Below are 23,708 nucleotides of genomic sequence, written 5' to 3'. Positions count from 1 at the left end.
CGGAGCACGAATCGTGAAAAAAAAAAATTTCGAAACAAGGTGGAACACGTACCTTTGCGGCCGATTCTTCGTCCCAAATCACTAGTTGCTTGTCCATGCTTCGAATGGGGCTTAAATCTCCTTCAAAGATCGCCTAAACGATGTAAATGGATCGAGGGTTTAAGGGGGGTTTGAGGGGTGTTTTTTTTTTTTTCTTTTCAAAACGAAACGGAGGAGGAGGAAGGGGGGGTGTACTGAGAAAATTTCAAGGGCAATATGGTAATTACACTAAAGGTTAGTTTGGGTATTTTTTTTTTTGGTTTTTGGGGGGTGTCCTTAGCAATAGGGGGGTGTATATAGAACCCCCCCGTGAAAAGTCACCCCCCATCAAGATAACTCTTTACCAATGTGAAATTCCGTTTATGCCCTCGTAATTATCAAAATTTACAAAATTCAAAAGACACTTGTCAATGTGGGCTTTAACTAAACGGGATTGAATATTCTCCTATTTGGACCATATTGACGCCATTATCAATTTGGGCCACAACTTGATGGGATCCCAACAGTTCATGCTTGCAACAGCATTGGCTGCTCATGGTGATCTTGATGTTCATTTGCAAAATTCATAAAGACCAACTATTGTTTGAGTTCCGGAGTTTGATCCAGTATGCCTTTTGGGCATTGCCCTGGTACGCTTCCTCTGCCCCTTGCTCTTATTCACATTCTTCTTATCCTTAAACTTATTTCTGTTTCTTTCCCCTGATTTTTGCCTTTTTATTGACAGAAAAAGGAGCTTCCTTCCAACTGGTTGAAGACAACTCAATGCGGCCCCCAGTCAGGTCATGATTGAGTACCCATGTGGGTTTCTGCATAACGGATTGGGTTATACATGAACTCCCCCTGATATAACAATTTGGTTATGCATCCTTAGTCATTTGGCTGTTCTATGTATACAGGTTGGGTTATGCATGAATAGCCAAATGGTTTTCTACCTAGCCACAAAAGGTGAAAAATAGGAACTTACATTGAACCCATGTATATGCTTTCAGTTTTCCTTTCATTTTCTAATATATTTACGTTCTAATATAATCTATTGTGATTGCATACAGTTTATGGCAATGGTTCTGTACAAGAAAACCGGAAGAGTGGGGGAGCATGGACTGATAGCCCAAAACTCCTTCGAGTGCCCGAGGTCAGGGAGCATAGCAAAAGAGGGATGGATGTGTATTGATTTTTGGAATTTTTTTAATGGATTTCCTTGTGTTTGGAATGAAATATACTTTTGTTATGGATTCCTTTTGAGCTATAAGCTTTTAATTTATCCTTGTAGGCTTCCTACGGTTCTATGACTGATGTCATGGACTTTGGTTTTTGTTTCAGTGATGACCCTTTTTGTCATCACCTTTCTTTGGCTAGCATGATCAATGTGCTGTTTAGATGTTTAGCTGAGAATCGGTTTAGACATTGCAGATCAGCTACATGTTTAGCTGAGAATTGGTTGGTGGAAATAGAAATGCTTCAGTGATCTATGTTTTTGTGAATATATTTGTTCATCTCTTTGGGGATCTTTTCTGCTGCTTTCAGACAAATATGTCCAAATCTGGTAGACCATCTACACTAACTCTGCTGATTTGATCTCATAAATTGCAAATCTGGGATATCTGGAATGTTTGCTTGATTGCTGAAATCTCTTGCTGAATTTTTGATGCGGCATTAGATGTAATTTGGTGGTTGTGACAGCTTGTTTACTCCTACAGAGTTGTTCAATGAAAATGCTTCGGGGCGACTGTGAATTGAACACGAAAGAAGTTCATCAGCCCTACATTTGCTGACTTGGCAACTCCACAATCAACCAACCTGCTGTGTTTGGCAACAAATCCATGAGCTGCACCAACCCCTCTTGCCACCTGGTAAGAGGACTGCCTGTGTCCACTTTAATTCTTGCCAAGTTGTCTGTTGTATCGAGTGTTGACAATGTGGCTTTCCATAATATTGCATTCAAAGTTCTTGAGTGGAAGGTCCATATATAGAGTTTTTTTCTGATTTAAATAGGCATATATACGGACTCATCATATTCCCATTGATGCAAATTGAAGGAGAGTAGACCATCTATCCCCTCATTTACTTATTATTAAATAAAGTCTATCTACTACTTAAAAAATGATATATCAGCCTATTCTGAGGTTCTCTATATTCTCATGAACGTGTTGGATTTTTTTCCCCTTTTTCTGGCAGTTTCTTAAGTTATAGGTTGATATGTTGTCTCTGTACCCTTTTTCCTCAAAAAGCTTAAAGAGCTATGTTGTTATTGCAATGAATTATAGCTTTTCACTAAAGTTATGGTTGCTATGTTGTCACTAAAAAAAAAATGCAGCAGCAACTGCATGGGCAATCACCATGCAGCCATACGGTGGAGCTGCATGCGAAACCACTGAGTTGTAGAAATCATAGTGCAACAATGGTTGGATGAAGCTTCAAGAGTAAGAAAACAGAGAACTAATGTCAAAGTAGACAGGAGACTTGAAAGTTGAAAGAATCATGTAAGAAAATCCCATTGAGAGAAACCACTAAAAACTCTGATGTAATGTCCACCTTCTTTCTTTAATAAATTAATAAATTATCTTCTTTATTGCTTGTAATTTTCCATTTCTTTTATAATTTCAGCAAAAAAAGGGCAAAAGACAAACAGCCATAATGGTTTTGCTTTGTCTAACCCTAATTACACAAAACTGTGTTTCAACTTTCAAGGATTCCTGCTTGTCTAAAGGGAAAAATAAATCTTTTGATGTTTGGTAGTAGATGTTTATTTATGAAAAAATAACGCCAAGTAAATGTTTGATGTTTGGTAGTAGAATGTATAAAACAGACATTCCTTGTGATGATGTCGTTCGTTGGCTAACCAACGTGCTCATAAAGACATCTCTAGCTGTGTACAAGAAACGATTTCTGCTCGCATGGGAACACCAACAGTTAACCTCAATGAATTGATAAGCACAATGGTAAACCGCAAAAAAGTTTATATCAATTTTTTTTTAAGAAAAAAGAATGAAAAGAAACAAAAGTCTTACCTTAGATTACAACAGAACGATAAAAACTACATGCACAAATCTCCCTTTCTTCAACAGATTGCAAACACTCAAAATTCCAAAATAAGTTCACATAGTAGACGAGGACTATCAAAGAGAGAGGCATTGTTAATGGAAAACAATGAAATCCATGCCTATATCAATGTCTATTTTTTGACTATAACTTTAACCGAATGTCGGCAGAACTGATGTCGGGCAGCATATCAGTTCTCCGACGTGACGAGTCAGTACGGATCTGCGTCGTGCCGAGTCGGGCTCGTATACAGGCCATACCGATAGTTGAACAGACGAAAAAGAGGAAAAACGAGAAAGAGAGAGAGAGGGGGGGGGGGGGGGGGGGGGGGGGAGGAAGGCGGGCAAAAGGTGGCGGAGGCCAACGCCGGACCCTTTCACGATTTACACAGCCGTTCTCTTTCGTTCGAAATAGAGATCGGCCACTTTTTAATTTCCAATTCTTAAGTAAAATCAGCCTTAAAAAGCGGCCAACCGTGTTTCAAACAAAACAAGAGAACGGCCACATTAAATCGTGAAAAGGACCAGCGCCCGGTCTCCCTCTCTCTCCGGCTCCCTTTTCTCTCTCCCCTTCCTTCTCGGAGAGTCACCGATACAGCGCGGAATAGCCAGAACCACCCTGGCTCGAGACGGTCCGCATTGCTTTGACCACCTGCAAATGGTTTTAAAATAAACAAGTTGGCGGTCTATGAACCAGACGTCGTAAGGGCAACAGTCATAATTCTTGAGCATTGAGACCGTGTTGAAGTAGCATTAAAAGCTCGAAAACAATGGACTTAGATTGCCACGATAGGTTATGGGAACTCCACCGGCATGGCAAACCCCATCAAAGTTTACATATCCAAAATAAAAAAAAGATTCATAAGAAACACAAGGGACTTAGTTGATATTAAACCAGAAAATGAGAAGCAATATATGTAAACCCCTGGATTAAAAATCTCCACCTTTTTCTCACACAGGGATACAAACAAGCGGATTTGGAAAATAAGTTTGCACAAGAGACGAAGACTTCAATCGAAAGAATGATGGGCTAGAGAAGCCTTTATTAATGTAAAGGGCGATGAAACTCATGTCTATCTCAATGTCTGTATTTTGACTATAACTTTTAACCACCTCAAATAATAGTACATAGGATGACTATAGGCTGTGGCGTGTAATTTACATAGGATGAATAATATAAATAACCAGAAACTCTAAAGGGCAACAGTCATACTTCATGAGTTCCTGAGACCATGTGATTATGCCATTAAGAAGCTCAATAACAAATGAACTTTGGCAAAATAGTGCAAAATTGTAGGTTGGTTTTACGATTGCGATGACAGCTTGTCAGAACTCCACAATCGAGGACTATGTACTTGCTAAAAGATAATTCTGATCAACAACAGGAAGTTCAGTATAAATGGTTACTCTTGGGACTCCTGATGGCTTCCAAAGACAGCTCAAGTATTGGTTATAATCATCTACAAAGTGGACTTCAAGGCCTTCTTTTACATTTGCAGCAAGCTCGTCAAAGTCTCTTCTGTTGGCCGATGGGAAATATGATCGTCTTCACCTCACTCCTCCTTGCTGCAATGTCTTCTCCTTGACCTGCTCTCATATATGGATAACAAATGAGTAAAATAACAACTAATCCAAAACGGCGAGATTATTGTGATCTGGAACACCTCAATGAATTTGTTAAGAAAGTCATATTAAAAGGAAAAATTATGAAGCCTAATGATTGCTGCCAGAAACAGGAAGAATGGACCAAGAAATTGAGTGCACTGGGGAGAAACTTGAAGAAGACTGAAAAATAATAAAATGCGACAATGCTGTTATGAGATGGTTTTGGCATATGTTTCATTTAGACCATGAAAGGCCCTATGAAGGAATCTGCAACATAGGTTGACAAATATGGAGGAAAAAAGGGGGCTGGAAGACAGAAGACAAAGTAGACAGACATAGTTTTTAGCACTGAACACATATCAGAGCATTTGACAGTTGATTGGAATCATTAATAAAGTAGGATAATATATGAATGCAATAGGGTTTTTTTTCTTAGTGAAGGTGAATAAAACTTGCTGTATATATTCATGTTCGTGATTGTATAAAAAAAAAAAGAAAAAGCTTTTAGTGACTCGAAACAAATGCCAATAAGAACAGATAGAATCTGTTAGAGTTACATTACCCCACCAATTGGAAGAATCCGCCCAGTCAATGTTACTTCACCTGTCATTGCAAGGTCCTTCTGACAGGCTTATTCATTGGCAAGAGAGAGCATCGACGTGATCATGGTGCACCCAGCACTTGGTCCATCCTTTGGAGTAGCACCTGCTGGAACATGCAAATGGAGCCTCGAGTTTGCAAAGAATTGATTCTCTGGCTCTTTCTCAAGTAATATGGCTCTTGCAACTGTATGAGCTATTTGAGCACTCTCCTTCATTACATCTCCAAGCTGACCTGTCAGATGAAGCGCACCTTTCCCTTCTCCTTGCTCCACCTGGGTGGTCTCAATATATAAAGTTGAACCACCCATGGCAGTCCAAGCTAGACCCATGACGACTCCTATTGGAGTCTGATCATATATCCGTTCAGCATGGAATACCGGTTTTCCCACAAAATCAGCTAGATTCGATACATCAACTACAACCTTTTCAACCACCTCACTAGCTGCTGCTCCACTGACACTGTCCAACACCTTATTGTCCTGTCAATCAGAAATTCAAGAGTAACATGACCTTAGAAACGTGTTGGGTGCATTTGTTGCTCAAATTCTATTTAAACTGGATATAAACATATCACAGCATTGGTACTTAAAAAAGATAAATATGGTTTGTTTTGGACAAAAATGTGTTATATTTATAACATAATTATATGGTTTGTTTTGGACAAAAAGTGTTATATTTATAACATAATTAGCAATAATACTTTGATGACTACTGCACATTTCTTTGCCGAAATTTGGTCCACATTATACACATGCTATATGCGATAAACTTATATATGTATCCACAAATAACAGTGACAGTTATTAAAATCACTCCAGTAACCCTTCTACGAATGTGCCATCCGTTCAGTTACAACGAAAATGGAGACCAAGCGAACCATTTCCTAGTGCTATGGTGTAAAATATCAACTTAAACATCATTAAGAAAGAAGAAAAATTAAATTTACATGTCAAATGTATTATAACAGATTGAAAGAATAAGCATGTGCAGCTTATCATAATACCTCCAAGATAGCGGGCTGTTCGCTTGATGAACTATTGTCTGTTGATGTATTTGTTTCCATCTGATCAGTTTCTGCCAAAGGTTCAACAGCAAGTTTTTGGGCACTTGACTCATCTGCTTCCTTGGATGCAATTTCATTTGCCTTCTCACATGAGGCAGAATCCTGCATGTTCCTCCCCGCTTGTTCATCACCCATGATGTCACCTGATTCTTTAGATCTGTCGCCAGATATTTGGACTGCTGCTTGCTGAATGCTGATATCTGAAGATGACTCATTTGTCACTCCCCGACGGACAAGTTGAAGAGCAATCTATCAAAAATTTAAAGCATCAATGAGAGATGTATCACCATTTAAACAGCAGATCATCATTGATCCCCATTTTCAAGAAACTTTTTTATTCATGCATATAGAAGCAGCTAAGCAAGATGTGGTCCCTGAAAAGGCTAGTGCTCGCAACATTGGGATGGTGAAGAAAACTGCAGGCATGTTCTAAGGTTAGAGGTTACAAACCATTGCAAAGCAATTATTAGTTTGCAAAGGAGATGCATTTTCAAATTTATTTTCCCTTCCTTTCTTCTATTTATTTCATCTCCGCATTTATATATGTGATATATGGTGTGCATGTATATGCTTACTAATATATTACATACCACAGCAGAAGCTAAACAGAAAAATTTGCGGTGTCTATTTTCAAAGTAAGATCTCACTCTCTCCAAATATGCCAAAGTATTTGGTTGAGGCAGTAGATTCAGAAAAAATAAGATAATATAAAAGATCATTACTGGATATATTTATATCATTGCTTCGAGATAATATGTCACTGAGCTCCTATTCCGACTTTCTATATATTGTTTTACCAAAAAAATATTTAGAATGAAATGATAATGTGAATTCAGAATATTTAGAGATAATTAACAATATGCATTTTGTGATGTAACGAGTAAACTCCTGTGAGTTTCCGATATATTTTGAAGCTAAACACTAAGAACATTCTGATTGAGAAAAGTCAAAGAGAACTGATCAGTAACTCGATAACTGAATATGAGAAATTGCTAACTTCGTGCTTCTCTCGAGTTTTATGAATCCTGAAATGTATACCTTGCGATATATCTTCTCAATTTGTTTTTGCAGATTCCGAACACCAGCTTCTCGGCAATAATTTTCAATAAGTGCAAGTAAAGCTGCATCTGTTACTTGGACCTGTATATGAGATCATATGGAGTATTAGAGCCAAATTATTGGACACATGAGACTACTAACCATTATAAGACAGTCTCAAATGAACTCTTAAACTTTCTCTAATGTACATTATAATTTTGTCCACAGCAGTGTCCTTGTCATAAGATGTGTTGCAAAATGACAAGCAGATTATCTGGAGAATAATAAGCAGAAATTAACCATATGATGCAGAAATTTGCAATCAGACGAGCAGAAAACTGATATTCTATATTGATCTTTGGATCTATATAAAATTGCATCAGTAAAAACACCATTATGCTAATGCTTTTGAGTAGAACTTCAAAGAAAATCATCAATTTGAACTGGCAAAACTAAAAAATTACTCCACTTTCAAGCTGCATTAAAAATATAAGAGAACAAAAATAAGCAATGGAAAACTTTCAAACCTGATCAGGCTTGATACCACAAGCTTCACGAGTACTCTTCTCTAAATAGTCCCTTGCAATATGCATCTTCTCGTCAGTGATATAGCCAGCAAGAGCAATGACCTCCATTCTATCCAACAGAGGGTTTGGTATCATCTCAATGACATTTGCAGTGCAAACAAATAGAACCTACATTATATGCAGAAACATTTGCATCAGAAGACCTCTAATAGGGAAAGCATCTACGTAATCACAGATGACCTTTAAGGATGAAAATATGCAACTCAATATGGCAATCATTATCTGAATATAATAATGAAAGAACACCACAGGATAAAAGAACCACAAAGATCTCATAAGTTTAAGAGATATATAAACGCAAAAGGTACGTAATTTCTACGTATTTCACTACTATATAGCCAACATGCTCGACATATATATTTATATAGGCCATGAAGTCATAATCATCAAAAGGATTTGGATTTTGCAACATTTCCAAATCAGAGGGAACTTGATGTGCTAATCCATGCTCTTAAGGCACATCATCAGTTGTCCATGAGCGACCAATATCTGTCCAAATACACACATGGACATATGCATTTCAATTCTTTCGTCACACATTCTCGAGCTAATACATATACATGTACACAGTACTCAGATTTTCCAGGAAAAATAGCAAACAGTATTTGTCAAATTCACCTTTCTTTTATTTTTCCTCCCTGGTTGGTTTCATGTGAGGGGATCTTTTAGTCACATAAGTAGGTCCAGCAAAAACTGACTCAGACGTGCCAATCTGCCCAAAGTTGCCCAAATGAAAGGTTTTGCACAATTCTTTTTTTAAAATCATGTAGACTTTGAAAGGGACTTTCAGGCAAAGTAGCAAAATTCACCTTTAGTTCTATCTTTCCTCTCTGATTGGCTTCATGTAAGGAGACTTCGAAGTCACATTACTAGGACTGCCAAAAACTGGCCCAGACACACTAACCTAGTGAAACCTGCCTGAACCAAAGGCTTTGCATGGGAGTAATTCTAAAAACCATATAGGTTTCGCATCACCCAAAGGGCCAACACCGACCAAACTATAAATGAATTGATTGTGTTTGTGTTTAGTCCCCAGGCCTATAAGGTCACCAAGGATGAATCAGCTATAAAATCCAGTTGGCTAGCACTCTAGATCACCACCGATGGTATAAGATTCTATGCTTGACCAGCTCATTTCAGTTCAGAGTTCAGATAGACAAGGAAATAATATGCAAGATATCTCAAGGGACAGGTAGGCAATAAGACAAGGAAAAGCCAAGCAAGAGATTACTTTTTGGATTCTTTTTCACCCCAAATCCTCCCTGTTATCTTTGTTGCCATTAGAGAGACTGAGAGAGCATCCCAGGCCATCTGTATGGGATCAAACTCAGGACTTGAAGCAGAGGAGTTCAGTGCATCTTTCCTCAGGATCAGGCTCAAACGGCCAGCTCTCACATGCCCAGACCAAGTACCAAGTACCAAGTACCATAGCCTCCACCCTTGGTTCTCTCGATTTGAAGCCAAGGAACACGATTCTAAAGCTAAAACTAGAACTAGGGTTATGCTTTTCTGAACAACAAAATGTGGGCACTGATTCTGATTGCGAATAGAAAACTATATCAGAATTTTCCGGAAGTGGGTCGCTTCTGTGATAGTTATGCAAGAATAGAGGCTTTTGTTCTCAAGTTGATGAAGCTCTATTTATTTATTTCTTATTGCTTTTTGCAAGTAGTTATTTCAGGTATATTAGGCCTCATTGCATGTCTTTTACCTGTGAAAGGTTACATTGATTTATTTGTTAAGAATGCGATTACCTGTGATTATTTGCTCAGCACCATGAACAGTCTGGGTCGTTAGATACATTATTTAATATTTCTATGTTTCCTTTGTCTTATTATAATCCTCATATATTACTTATCCTGCAAGAATTATATTATTTTGTGATTTTCATTCATCTTACTATTGTAGTTGCAATTAAGCTAATCTTATTCTTTGTTAGTTGATTACTTTTTTATATATTGTAAATTAATTGCAACTGTGACAATATACGCACAGTGGAATTCAACTTTCTTGTCTTTGATTTTGCACACCATGCTTTCGTTTTCAATAACATATTTGATTCAGAATTGAAGCATTAATTTGGATTGGCAAGTAGGTATGGACCTATCTAAATAAATGGCTTGTGTTTGGATGTATTTTTCTCAACCCTATCGCATATCTGTCAATTTGGGTTAAGGGTTTATGTTTTTGACTCGACCAGAACCTGACTGGACCAACCCAATGCGATATCTGCCCATAAGTCATGTAAACAGTCCACTTCCAGATGACCAGAATGTAAGTCATGCAACCAGTCCACTTCCAGATGACCAGAATGTATGTAAGTGAGGTGTTGCAAGCACTGAGTGATGACCAGATGATTCTTGTCAAGACATATGTTACACAAGGAAGAATTCCCATCATGTTGATTTAAGTGTGAACTAGAGAACTACTTGAGGAGTCTTGTACACATGCAGACATAAGTGTGTACATATATGTGTGTTTGTGTGTACATATAGACATATCAGGTTGTTATTATCAGGAGTGCACAGTTTGAAATCCTTCCTCTCTACTCTCCTCCAGCTGCCACATTTATTTATTTATTCAAGCCTTATAAAACTTTGTATCATTGAGTAAATATGTGATATATATATATATATATATATATATATTTATGAAGCTATTCTGAATCTTCTGATTTTCTTGCAATCCGTGGTCTAATTTCAGGTTGACTGTTGAATAAAGGCTGCAGCATAGGTACAAAGAAACCCACCTCTTACCCAATTCAAATAGCATTTCTGAAAATAAGTTGTTTAAAAATATTAATCCTCGAGAAAAATTGTCACTAAAGCACAAGAGATCTTCATAGGAGAACAATTAAAAATTTATTTTACAAAGAAATGAAGAAGAGCATCTTTTTTCTTTCACTTCCAGAAAAAAATAGATAACTGGCACCCTACTTAAAGTTGGTTATACTGTACAAATATGTGTAGGCATAGCATATCATTTCAATACATCTATGATCAAGGTTTCAAACATCAGAACCAGAACTCATATGGTTTTTTTTGCCAGAACGATAGACTAAGTACCAACACAGGACGGGGCTGCATCCCATATCCACACACTCCATACTTGTGCCAAAAAACCCAATGGAACAGTACAGTACCATCCGTACCATCCCATTTTGACGGTATTTGAAACCCTTGTCTACAATGATGTGTGTATTATAAACACCTATGTTTCATCTCCGTCTCTGTTCTTCATTTCGTGCCCCATAAAGGATGAGCCCCAGTCAAGATCTGCAAAGCTGGTCCAGGAATCATATCAGTACATTACCAGCACAATATGGTACACATCCCATACCAACACAAGCTTCCAATACTTGTTTCTCGCACCTAGCCCTGGTATTTACTCAAAACTGAGTGGTACAAGTCAGTTCAGACAGTACGGGGCAGAGATTCAGGCCATTATAGACTGGTTCAGCTCATATACTCAACTGAACCTTGGTACCGTATTAGTACTTTACTGGTATGGTCAGGTCCATACAGCTGACCTTGGCTGCTGTGCATGAGAAGGTTGCTTCTGTCCATAACATTACATATAATCCTTCATGGACTTTGTTTAGCTAAGAATTGAACTTCCTAAAAGGTCAAACACACTACACCAGTGACAAGCAAGACTTCATAAATTGCATATAAACCTACATTAGTAAGTGCCACAATTCATCAAGAAGCAATCAACTTTAAATTACAAAGTACTGGGAAAGAACCAATGACTCACCTTCGATAGGTCGATTGGAACATCAAGATAGTGATCAAGGAAATTTGCATTTTGCTCAGGGTCAAGCAGCTCTAACAAAGCACTAGCTGGATCACCAGCATGTCCCCTTCCTAACTGTTGCAAGATTTATTATCAATAAAAGATGTTATCTCAGAAAGATGGAGAAAGCAACAAAATTCATTGCAAATATACCTTGTCAATTTCATCAATAAGAACCAAAGGGTTAGCTGTCCCCACATTTTTCAGACATTGCACCATCTTTCCTGGCATGGCACCAATATATGTACGACGATGACCCTGGGGAAAAGTCACCACACAAATGAGTTCTATTCAGAGCATGCTGTTGCATCTTAAAACAATTACTCCTGATTGGCTGAGATTTCTCATTAGGGAATTTTTCTTTTATTTACCTTGATTTCAGCCACATCTGCCAAGCCACCTACAGAGAACCTGTAGAATTTCCGGTTTAAAGCCCGTGCAATTGAGCGGCCAATGCTAGTTTTACCAACTCCAGGAGGCCCAGAGAGACAAATAATTTTGCCTGCAATTAGAAAATAAAATCTGATAACATGCAATCGATAATAAATTTGGGATCAAGCAACAAAATAGCCCAACCATAGAGCAGCTTCAGTGTCCAGATTTCCATTCGGCAAACATGTATTTAACAAACAATGAATTTTGTACAGCAACGAACAAAGAAAAAGGAAATAAGCTTAAGCATACTAAATATATGGTCTCTTAATACAAGAAATTTGTATTCTGTGGCATTCTAACATGGACAGCTATTGCTGAAAAGATTAGACTCCATGCAGTAATTTGGCACTTGATGTTCCTAGTAATCAAGGTTAACCACGAAGATATGGGGTAGAGTTATTATGGTATAGTAAAATAATAACCAATAATAATATGAATCTAAACACAGTTTCGAAAAAAATGACTGCAACATCTGCATGAACCATCAGACCTGCAATTTAGATTTTCAGAATTGGATATGTATCCCATGCCAACTACCAATGCAAGATCAAATATGACAACTTAGAAGCCCTATGTATTATCAGATTCACACTTTTTTTTTCTGTAGAAGATCAAGTACTAGCAAGAAGAATCCTGCATGACAAGTCAAATGTTACAAGAACACAAATAAGAAGATCATTTCAAATAGATATACGGTCAATAGCAAAAATCATGACATGTACTGGTTCATTTTAGTTAGCATCATCCTAGAAGCACAAATACTAACAGATAAATCAGGTGCTTATCACGAAAGGCAGAATCATATATTAATGCATAGCCAACTCCAAGCAGTTGAAGACAAGCATGTTGGTTATGGACTTATGGTTAAGCGAACTTGTTGCAAAGAAGATACACAACAATTATGGAAGCAAAGAACAACTAGCATTTTTCATTAGCTAGTTACGTTTCCACCAATGAGGGGTCCTTGGGGGGGCAAACTAGGGACAGAGCTATATTTTAGCCCTTTTTTTGCACAAAGTGGCTGCCCCATGACTCGAACCCGCGCCATTGCACTTGTCAGCCTAAGTCTTTTACCATTGCACCGAGCAATGGCCCTAAAGATCAATTACTATGGTTAATAAATATTAGAGCCAAATATAATAAGAAGAAACTTGCCTTGTGATGTTCCTCTTAATTTTCCAACAGCTATAAACTCCAATATCCTTTCCTTCACATCAGATAAACCATAATGGTCCTCATCTAAAATCTTTTGAGCATGATCGACATCAAAGTTTTCGGCACTGCAGCAAATAGAAGAAACAATGATGAAAATAAGGTTCTCAAAAAGTATACAAGTCAAAAGCTGATAAACAGCAACAGAACATAGGAAAATTGTAAGCAACCATAAAGGTCAGTAGATACCTAGGTCTATATTACCAATAGGGAGTTATGAGTCTTAATTAAAAAGAAAAGAAATCAGAAAGCATAAATAATAAACTGTAACCATATAAAGAAGAGCTAGCAGCTATACAAGATCCCATTTCACTAATTAAAAATTTTACTTCATGGTCCATGCATGAAGACCACATAAGCCAATAAAGCCTCTGAAAGAATAAACAAATTGCAATGTGTTTGATCAAGTAATCCTTTGCAACATTGACTCCACTGCAAATAACTACAAAGTAAAACCACTGATATTGGCAACGGACTGGCCAAACAGTGGATTAAGATAAAAGCTTGTCTACTAACAGACTACGGTAGACCGAAAGAAAGGTAGGAGAAGAAATGCAAAGTAGCAAGCAAACGACAAAAGCTATACCCAATAGATGCGGATGGGTGCAAAAACAACAAAAGTGGCCTAGCACAAAAAATGATGGCCGAATCAAAGCACAAAAGATAAAGATCAAATAAATGAAGTTACGAGATACACGTGAACCAAAAGAAATAAAATTGAAGCTGCATGGAACTCCAGGCAATGGAGCCAAAGTAAAAGGCCTATGTGGTGATCAAACAAGCTAGGCAATGGCAACTGAAGCAAGGTCACCAAGTATGAAGACTGAAAGCATCACCATAACCTTCAGGAAAAACAGAATGTACCAAGGAAGAAGAAAATAACAGCATGAACAACCAAAAAGCCAGACAAAATAGAAAGGCAATCTAGCAATCTGCCATCAGATGACTAAACAAGAGCAAGAATGCTGGATAGACAGAAACATGGAAAGGTAATTATCTTTTACTACTAAAGTACAACAGACCATATCTCATTGACATTTACATGAAATGATTAGAAGCAAAACAATTGCCAGTAAAACCTGTAGTTTCCCCATGGCAATGAGGTCAGCCAATCAAGATAATTACGAGTTACATTGAACTCGCTAGAACTGGCTTCCAACAGCTGCAACTTTGTGAGTTCCTCGTCTATAACTTGCAAGACATGAGGAGGACATCTCTCCCTATTTGGTTCAAGCCTTTCTCTAAACTTTGCTGCAAGAAAAGAAGAAAACACAAGTGCCTTATGTCAAATATATGTCTTAAAGTACTATATAACTAATATTGCACTACCCTTCTAAATGTTACTTAGGCATAAGTCATAACTAACCAGAAAGTGCTGTTTTGTCATCAGTCTCCAAACCCAGCTCCTGGATAAAGGCAAATAAGTTATATACTTTCATAGTATAGAGTGCTGGTGAAGCAACTTTCCTACAAAATCAACTTAACAAACAACATCCCCATGTTACCATTAACATGCTAATAATGCAGTCTATTCACAAGGTCATCATCATGAAATCAAAAGGGGAAAAGGTAAAATATTTCTAATGCACAAAGGGGCCTGATTCACCTTCCTGTTTGCACACGACTATTCTATCAATTTCAGTGGACCCCATAGAATAAGAATCACAACGACATACCTTCTTTATTGCTTTCAACTGCTCATTCAACAAATAGCGCCGCTGCTCACCACTTATTTTTTCCTCAATTGCTTTTGCAATTGATTCCTAGTATGAAACCAAATGGAGATGAGACTGCAGCTCTCCTTAGAGATTGAACCAGAGAATGCAAAAGCGAAGCATAATAAAAACCCAAGTAAAAACAACCTGTATCTTACTGATCTCCATCTCTTTTTTGACCAATTCCAGAGTTAACTTCAAGCGCTTGTACACCTGGTCAGAAAATATTGATAAGGATATTGTGACTCGGAAGACTTTGATCTATGAAATACATTGTAACAGCACAGTAAACTACAACAGCCCAACATCCACCCAACAAGAAATTGAGTGAGAAACCTTAAGAACGGTATAGCCTGAAATATACAAATTAAAATATGGACACAGTTATATCTAAAATGTGCAGAAACATATCTTTTTCTTCAAACAAAACCATTTTTGTTGAGCATAACACATGACTATAATATATCACTCAGGAAGCCTTGCTGATAGCAAGTGGATTGTTCAATTGAAAGAAATAATAAATACTAGTTACGAGAGAACACCTATTTCTGTAATTAGTTAATGAAATGGCAATACCCAATAAGAAGAGGCACTAAGAGAATATGTCAATTTACAGGATGCTACACTGCCACAACTAATCACTTACTAGTGAAACACATAATCAACATAAGAAAACAATAATAAAATCAATAAGGAATGACAGGAAAAGGCTGCCAATATAAGGCATTTGCCAAGACCTTAGCATTGATTCAACCAGCCAGAAAGATCTCCATTATCACTATGCTGCCAATCCAGTCCAGATATTATTATGAAGCGTCATAAATATGATGTTTCATGACCTCTTTTGAGTAGATCTGAAGCAATATACATAAGGACATGTAAACTACAAAGCTCATCCAGGTAGATGTCCTGATTTTTTTTTTGCAACACTCAATGAGAATTTGTCTAGATTAAGTTCATAATTTCACAGTCAAATAACATCATGATATTGCTCAGAACAAAAGGTTATGATAAACAAGTACTATTACACCTGCTGGCAGGACAAAGTTTTGTGAAGATGCAAGTCTTGAGCTTTGTGCTTACAGAAAAGGCAATATAGGAGCGTAAAATAACTCCCTCTCAAAAAGCAACTAATTTCTCTTTATAACAGCCCACTGATGCTACAGTTTGTGGACATGAGGCGGCCAAAGGAGATATATGACCTATCTTCAAGTATATCTCCTCATAAAGACTATTTCGGGGTTAAGAGCAAATTCTTAGGTAGTAGGTGCAGTTCAGTGATCAATATAAAACAGTGATTCTCCAAGAAGCTATAAAGTATCATGACATCTGAATGAGTAATAAATTTAATTTTAACTGAGCAATGAAGATAAAGATAATATAATAAGTAACTGAACATAAATTGATGAAAATAGTACTTGCAATTATGGTTTCAAGTACCAGCACTAGTGCCAAATAGGTACATACAATATGCCTCATAGCGTTGGGACCATGGTATGCTGTACCGGTCGGTACAGGTCGGTATTGGGCGTACCGTAACCGTACCGATGGGTACCGGTATCGGTACGCCAATGTCGGTACGCCTGATGTACCGCATACCGTACCGTACCGACACTCGGTACGCCTATACTAGTGCGGCACCGGTACGGGGTTCGGTACTGATACAGCGAACCTTGGTTGGGACCATGGTATGCTGAACTGGCCCGTACCGGCCGGTTCAGCATGTACCGAACCGGTTCGGTTCAAGCATGAAAAACGATTCAGGCCCCCCATATGGGTCCGGAACCGAGAGGTACGGAGGCGTATCGGTGCGAATCGGATCAGTTCGCACCAGTACAAGCCCGGTCCGTCTTGTACCGGTGCGAGCCGAACCGGTTTGCACCGGTACTGGGCAGCACACCCGCGCGCGCTATTTTATAAAGGGCAGTTCGGTACCAGTATAAACCGGTCCGAACCGGTCCGGTAGGCGACCGGTATGCCTACCGATACCAGTTCAGCGTACCTTGGTTGGGACAACAAAATATAGGTAAATTACCATGCATGAGTATGCTAATGGTATGGGAGGTGTATTGTCACCCATACCTTATCGGTACGATCAGGACAAATGGCATGTACTGGACCATTGGTACTTAAATCCTTATTTGCTGCATTATTGACATTTATAAATCACAAGTTTGTTACTTACATCAAGTTCTTCAAGCACTTGCTGGCACAGCAACTTGTTAGCCCCAGATATAGCAGCTCCAAAATCTGCTAGCCTCGGATAATTGAAATCACCAATATGCTGAGGTTGTGAAGAAAAGTTAAAAATGAGAAGTGACTTCTTTTACAGCAAAATTTAGTTGTAACATTTCAATCATAATATTTGAAAAGCATTCGATCGTATAAACTAATAATCAACTCACAAAATTTACAGGCCAAAGCTTTTCAGGCTTGAGATCTCAACTCAAAAAAGAGAGCTTAATATTAACGATAGATGTGATATAAACTATAATCTATGCATACAAATGATCCTTATCTTATTAAGATAATGTTAGGTTGAGAAAATTCTAGTCAAGAATGCACCAATAAGAACTTTTCAACTGGCCACCAAAAATGCAAACCACCCATGGTTGTAGAGAGCGACTTTCAAATGCATGGATCATTGACTATACAGAATAGCATGTATAAGTTGTCTTTATTCTGCTAGTGACTTAGGCTTTAATATTGGTAAGAACTTTGATCTTTTTTCCTTCAACCTTGTAAATTTGAGAAGTCAGATATCACGATGTTTTATAGAGGGTAAAAACAGCTATTCAGCCAATAAATAACTGGAAAAATAGGAGTGACGTCTCCATGGTCAAAGTTGAAGCCGACATGTAACGTAATGAAAGAATTGGACAAAATTCAATCAATTTAAAAAGGTCACCTGAGTATAAGTTTGGACATGATCTCTCCAAAGTGAACTGGTCTTTAAAACATCCCTTAATGTAGATATAACTTCAAATGAGGTCGCCTTTATAACATCGTCATCTTTATTATAGGGCTTTTCCTGCAAAATTAGCAGCAATTAAGTGTAGACAAATTGAAGGAATCTTCTCGAGTAAGTAAGAGATATTGTATATGAACCTCAAGTCCGACTGAACATCAATAAATCATAATCACTGTCAAATATTGCAAATGGGTATCTAGTTCTGATCTCAAACTAGGCATTATTGAATAAATCATCTAAGAAAAATTTGAAGTAACAGAAGAGCAATCAAAAATATCAAAAAAGATATAGTCATCCATTCCAATGATTCCAAATGTTATATGCATTAACCCAACGACAACTTGAAGAGCTTATCTATGAGCATGATCATAGGCAGAAAAAACAGATTCATAGAAGTAGCTGGAAGTACTGGAACAAAACCAAAAAAGGCAATGTCTAGAGACAAATTCCAGTACTAATAACAATTTCGACGCTGTCAGGTCATGTGGCTCTTCCTGTCCATAGAGTCAAATTAAAACCTGCTTTTTTCCATATAAGCATGAGCTTCCGGTTTTTCAAGGCAAAGTGAAGGTAAATGCGCTGCAGATGTCATGCATAGTCTGTAAAAACGAACATGCCCTCGTTTTTGGTTGCTTTCATTTCAATTACATTCCAGGTGTATCAATCTTTCAGTCAGTATATGTAAACTTTTAGTTCTGGCAACTGGCACAACCTAATTATGGCCTTCTTGTGCCAGGTTAACCAAAGATAGGCCCCTTTAAATCAATAATAAGAAACTACAAGGGACGAAGATCTTCCAGAATCCATTTAAGTTGGGCGGAAGTACACCATTCTCCAGTGTATATCAAAAGTAGCATTAGCACAGGTACAAGGAATATACGAACAGCAAACTCCAACTATTGTAAGATGACTCAGAAAATAGAGAAGAAAACAGAAAATGTACCTTTAGGTGATCAACTTTTACAGTAAGCGGATCCTCATCAACCTGCATAATGAAGGTTATTATGCAAGTCGCAGACATGAATACTGCCAAAAAAATCAAATAAAAGCAACTAATCATCCTTGGCGAAGCAACTTACCATCTCAGTTATTCTCAAACGCCGGTGACCAATAAGCACTACCTGATCCCCTTGTATGCTTGTTATCTATATAAACAAATGCTAGACAGCAAAACTGTTAGCAAATGACTCATTCTAAACATCAACATTCATTTGCATAAGCAAATGAAAATTATTTACACACTACATCGTTGAAAAGGTTACCTGGGCCAGGGTTCCAACTTCATGAAGGCGTTTGAACAATTCCTTCCCTTTGAGATCATAAATATTTTTCTCTGTTTCTGAACCAGATACAAGAGTTGGATCAGCCCCTGGCTCATCCTTAAGAAGAAAGGCACCAGCATATGCAACTGATCTTTTACGATTTTCCACCAAAGCTGCCAACAATTTGGGATCCTGCAAGGAAATTTAAAATGGATTTTGTGAACAGATCATATGATACATCACCCTCTATGTGTGTTCAAACCCATAGATACTTGCCACCATATTGATGCGGTCTAACAACAAGGATATGCAGCTTCACAAAATATACATGCTTACATATATGTAGGAAAAGGGATTAAAATCATAACACGAAAATATTGACATTTCAAGCTATAAAATGTATACCAAGCACCACAATCAAGCCGACTGCCATACAAATACCTTACCGGTATGGTAGAGTCAGTACAGTATGATAATGAATACTATAGCAACAATATTTTCTTCTGCCTAGCTATGGTACCACCGCCTGAAACCAAGTAGTATAGTTGGTACAACATGGAATTGGGTGGTATGAGGTAGTTCCGCTCAATTCAAAGTGGTTCTGCTCATATATCAAACCAAAACTCAAAACCATACAGGCATGGTACACCTGATAGACGGTGGTATGGGTTGATTCAGCAAACCATGACCATGATCCTTGTTGTCCTGCTAAGCATGATAAATCAGCAATAGTCAACAAGTTTATATATTATTTGAAAATCACCTTTAACAATTTCTTCGCCATGTGTTTTTTTTTTTTTGCAAGAGTTGCATCCTTAGCAACTGCTAGCATTTCCTAATCATTCCTCACAACTTTCATCTAATATCTTGACTTTTCTTCACCTTTGACTAAAATCTAAATTGTTTGCTTAACCAAGGAAAGCAAAGATATTTGCAACAAATACATCATACCATCTCAATCTTTAAAACAAGTATTCATCAATAAATATGGTAGCTTCGACATTCTTTAACAATCTCATGTCGAACCCTATCCTCATTCATTACATAACAACCATATGATGCTTACCTGAATCTTGCTTGTAGCCTCCTTTATTTGCCAACCATCATAATTTATCCAATACTGCAGATCTTACTGCTATTTCCTAAAACTTCACATTTTTTATCTCGAAGGCACATGAAGTAATACAACACCTGAAACATATGATTTTGCTTATCTATCTATAGCGATGTATAACATATCCAATGTAATAAAATGATCATATAGGGTAACTATCAGTCAACCTTAAGTGCATTTACTTATATTTGAAGAAAATTTACATAATATCATCTTCATGCTGGTTTTACTGACCATGGTCTCTCACCCAGAAGCACCAGCCTGATCCCAGGTTTACATGGTAAAGTATCAATGTGCAAGCAAAGTGTTGAGGCTTATAGTCAAAAAACAAAAGTGCCAGCTAACATGCAGCAGTTGGAAGTGCTACACAGATTACAAGGTATATCATACCCATACCTAACCAACATGGTAATATAGTATACAATGTAGACTTCTGAGTATCCTTACCTTCAAATTTTTCTTTCATAGTTCCTATTTTGCTATCAATCCTATTCTAATGTTATCAACTAACACTTCATTTAAAAAAAACAAAACTATGCTAATGTAACGCAAATGGCCTTTGAACCTTTATCTGTGAGACTTGAGCCAACCATCGATGTCTTCATTGTAAACATACTCTTTTGGATAACATGTTCACTCTCTCTATCGGCTATAAAACAAAAGATAAATAAAATCAAAATTTATCAAATCCCCTCCAAAAAAAATTTAACTGATAAGACCTCTAGAAAACCACATGCATTGCACATGCCCAATGTTGGTAGCATGCACCCTCCTTTTAAAATAGAAATGATGAAATCGTAAGTTAAATGTGATAAGAGGTCTAGGCTTCAGGTCAACTATTGGAATGGGCCTAGTTTAATTAATACTCACTTGCTAGCGACTATAACTACTCTTGTCGTTACTGATTCATAAATATCATCTATGAGACAAGCTCTAAGATAACCAAGCCTACATCAAGAAAAACACTTTTCCTTCATAACTATACAGAATCTTACACCACCACATTTCCAATATTATCTCAAAACTTGCAAATTCAAGTTTATCTAAAGTTTGTGCTCCCTGATGCCGAGTAAACAAAGAATAACAAAATATAGCATAAATAGCCCGTACGTACAGTAACTTCAGCCCACTAGTTACTTTTCGCAAAAACTCCAAAGCCAGCCCTTGTTTGGATTGCTTCCAACAGAAATTGAAACATTGTAGTTTCTTTCAAACAAAACTCCAAACCATAGCCAGCAACAAAAAGTGGCATATTTAAAAACCAATGGAGTAAATCATAAACAACAGAGATATTCAATTTCTGTTCCAGAAAAGCTTAAATTCCAGACTTGCATAAAAAACGGGGCATACCTTCACATATATTGGCATGTAAAAACCTGGAAATAAGGGTCTATGTGGCAATGGCAATGCTATAACCTGCTTCAATTATCAAAGGAGGCAAAAAAAAAAATAGTTAAGCCAAGAAACATGTGATTAGATGTAAGAATGAAACTGATGAATAAACATAGCAAGTGATGACCATTTTAAAAATTGACTAGATAGATTAGGATTCCAGTTCACGCGATAAAAGAGGCCACTTTCCAGTGCAACCATTTGCCAAACTAATTGAACAAAAGTACAACTGATATCTTTCTACATGCTCTAACATCTCTGTAAGCACTTAGGAATCGAATTTTACATTTTTTTAAGTCTACCTTGTTAATTATAGAAGAAGCCTTCTAAAGGCAATAAAAAAACATCATCTTGCAAGCCATCTCCCTCCCACCCTCTCATGTTCAAGAATGATTACTTTAATAGCACACTCCACCAGAGCTTTCAAGATACACAAAATGCTAATACCTTGGTCACATTATTGTAATACTTTTAAGAGAGGGGCCTAAAATTCAAAGCAAACATCCAACAACCGCTTGTGTACAAGAAAAATGAAATCTGAACGGTGAAATCCTTGACATGCTTAAATCATGCTTAAACCCTCTCAAAGATTTTTTTTGTCCAACGGAAAACCAAAACGAGGGTTGCCTGTATTACCAAAAGAAGTTGACAGCACCATCTCTACACTATCATGTCCCATCTACACTATCATGTCCCTACCAGAATACCTTGCGCCGAACACTCTAAGAAAGTGTAAATTGTTGAGAAAGATATTCTTCCCCATCTCAACTAAACCAAGATAACAATCCCATCAAACTTCAATAACTGCTATACAATAAAATCCCAATTTAATAACAAAAACCTACGAATCTTTGCCTACACTGCCAAAATATTAGTGAAAATAACTGCAAATATTCGATTTTTAATAGAAGAACACGGACCGTCAAGTAATCCTCGGGCCGGGGATTCGTTGGAATGATGGCCGAGGACGCCTTAGATTCAGCCTCCTCAGCCCCACCACCTTCTGCAGCGGCGGCGGACGCATCCTCCGCCGGCGGCGGATCGGAACCATCGCCGGGTTCCGAGCAGAAGAACACCCTCCTCCCAAAAACCGGGCTTCCGCCGCTCGGATTCCTCAAAGAGCCCAGAACCCGGAGCAAGGGGGACCGCCCTTCTCCGCCATGGCCGAGAGCCGCCGGAAACCTCGTGGAGAGGCTCTGCAATCGGCCCTGGAAGAAGGAAGACGAGAGAACCTTCAGCATTGATTCCAGGAGATCGATAGAACCCGATGGCAAGATCGAATCTTTGGCAGTTTTCTAGGGTTTTCTCGCCGGATTTCCTCGTTTATCCTAGGGTTTCGCGCCGAACTGCCATGGAACGAGACCCAGATAGAGAGGGCATTTTATGGACCCTTTGGTCCTTGGGGGGGAAGAAACCCTTCTAAAACCCTCGCCTCCGATATTTGTAGCGGCCGATATATCGGCATCGACGCCGTTATTTTTCAGCATTTTCCCGTTATGGCGATAAGGAACAGCCGTTTTAATCGCAAGTACATTTTCGGAAATTCTTGACATCATCTGTTGGGATTTTGGAGAAAATAATCACAATTTGCGGAAAAAGTTAACTTCTATTTTCTTGGAAAGAGAAAGATTAAATTTATTTGTTAAGCGAAAACAAATTTTCTTGACTACATATAAGAACATCTCGGATCAACATCAATCTATGCGCATGCAATGGTGGGCCAATTTGTGATGTAAAAAAAAAACAAACAAACAAACATATAGCTTCTTTTTAAATATATGAAAATATTTTTTATCAAAATTTTTAATTGTTGGAATGGCCAGTGACATTCATTTAGATG

At 37.8% G+C, this 23,708-nt stretch overlaps 1 protein-coding gene and 1 long non-coding RNA gene across 2 annotated transcripts; one reads left to right on the top strand and one right to left on the bottom strand.

The window, feature by feature from the left end:
- Positions 1-598: 598 nt before the first annotated feature.
- LOC120108984 lies at positions 599-1,131 on the top strand. The gene is made up of 3 exons (XR_005510068.1): positions 599-668; positions 764-984; positions 1,089-1,131. It is a non-coding gene; the product is annotated as an uncharacterized LOC120108984 (long non-coding RNA).
- A 4,182-nt stretch (positions 1,132-5,313) lies between these two features.
- On the bottom strand, positions 5,314-23,257 carry LOC120108986 (lon protease homolog, mitochondrial-like). Its single transcript, XM_039122725.1, has 19 exons — positions 22,789-23,257; positions 21,827-21,892; positions 19,363-19,554; positions 19,180-19,245; positions 19,044-19,085; positions 18,038-18,160; positions 17,315-17,413; positions 15,277-15,342; positions 15,091-15,177; positions 14,781-14,820; positions 14,494-14,665; positions 13,358-13,482; positions 12,139-12,269; positions 11,921-12,025; positions 11,729-11,842; positions 7,913-8,080; positions 7,386-7,487; positions 6,288-6,596; positions 5,314-5,763 (listed from the first exon to the last, which is right to left on the bottom strand). Exons 1-19 carry the CDS (start codon positions 23,107-23,109, stop codon positions 5,314-5,316), a joined length of 2,778 nt encoding a protein of 925 aa, XP_038978653.1. The 5' UTR covers positions 23,110-23,257.
- Between the last annotated feature and the right edge of the window lie 451 nt (positions 23,258-23,708).

The sequence above is a fragment of the Phoenix dactylifera genome, unplaced genomic scaffold (genome assembly GCF_009389715.1).
Source record: "Phoenix dactylifera cultivar Barhee BC4 unplaced genomic scaffold, palm_55x_up_171113_PBpolish2nd_filt_p 001695F, whole genome shotgun sequence".
In the NCBI taxonomy this organism is placed as follows: domain Eukaryota; kingdom Viridiplantae; phylum Streptophyta; class Magnoliopsida; order Arecales; family Arecaceae; genus Phoenix; species Phoenix dactylifera.
The sequence above is the reverse complement of the archived record's forward strand: the minus strand, read 5'-3'. Positions and strand labels throughout refer to the sequence as shown.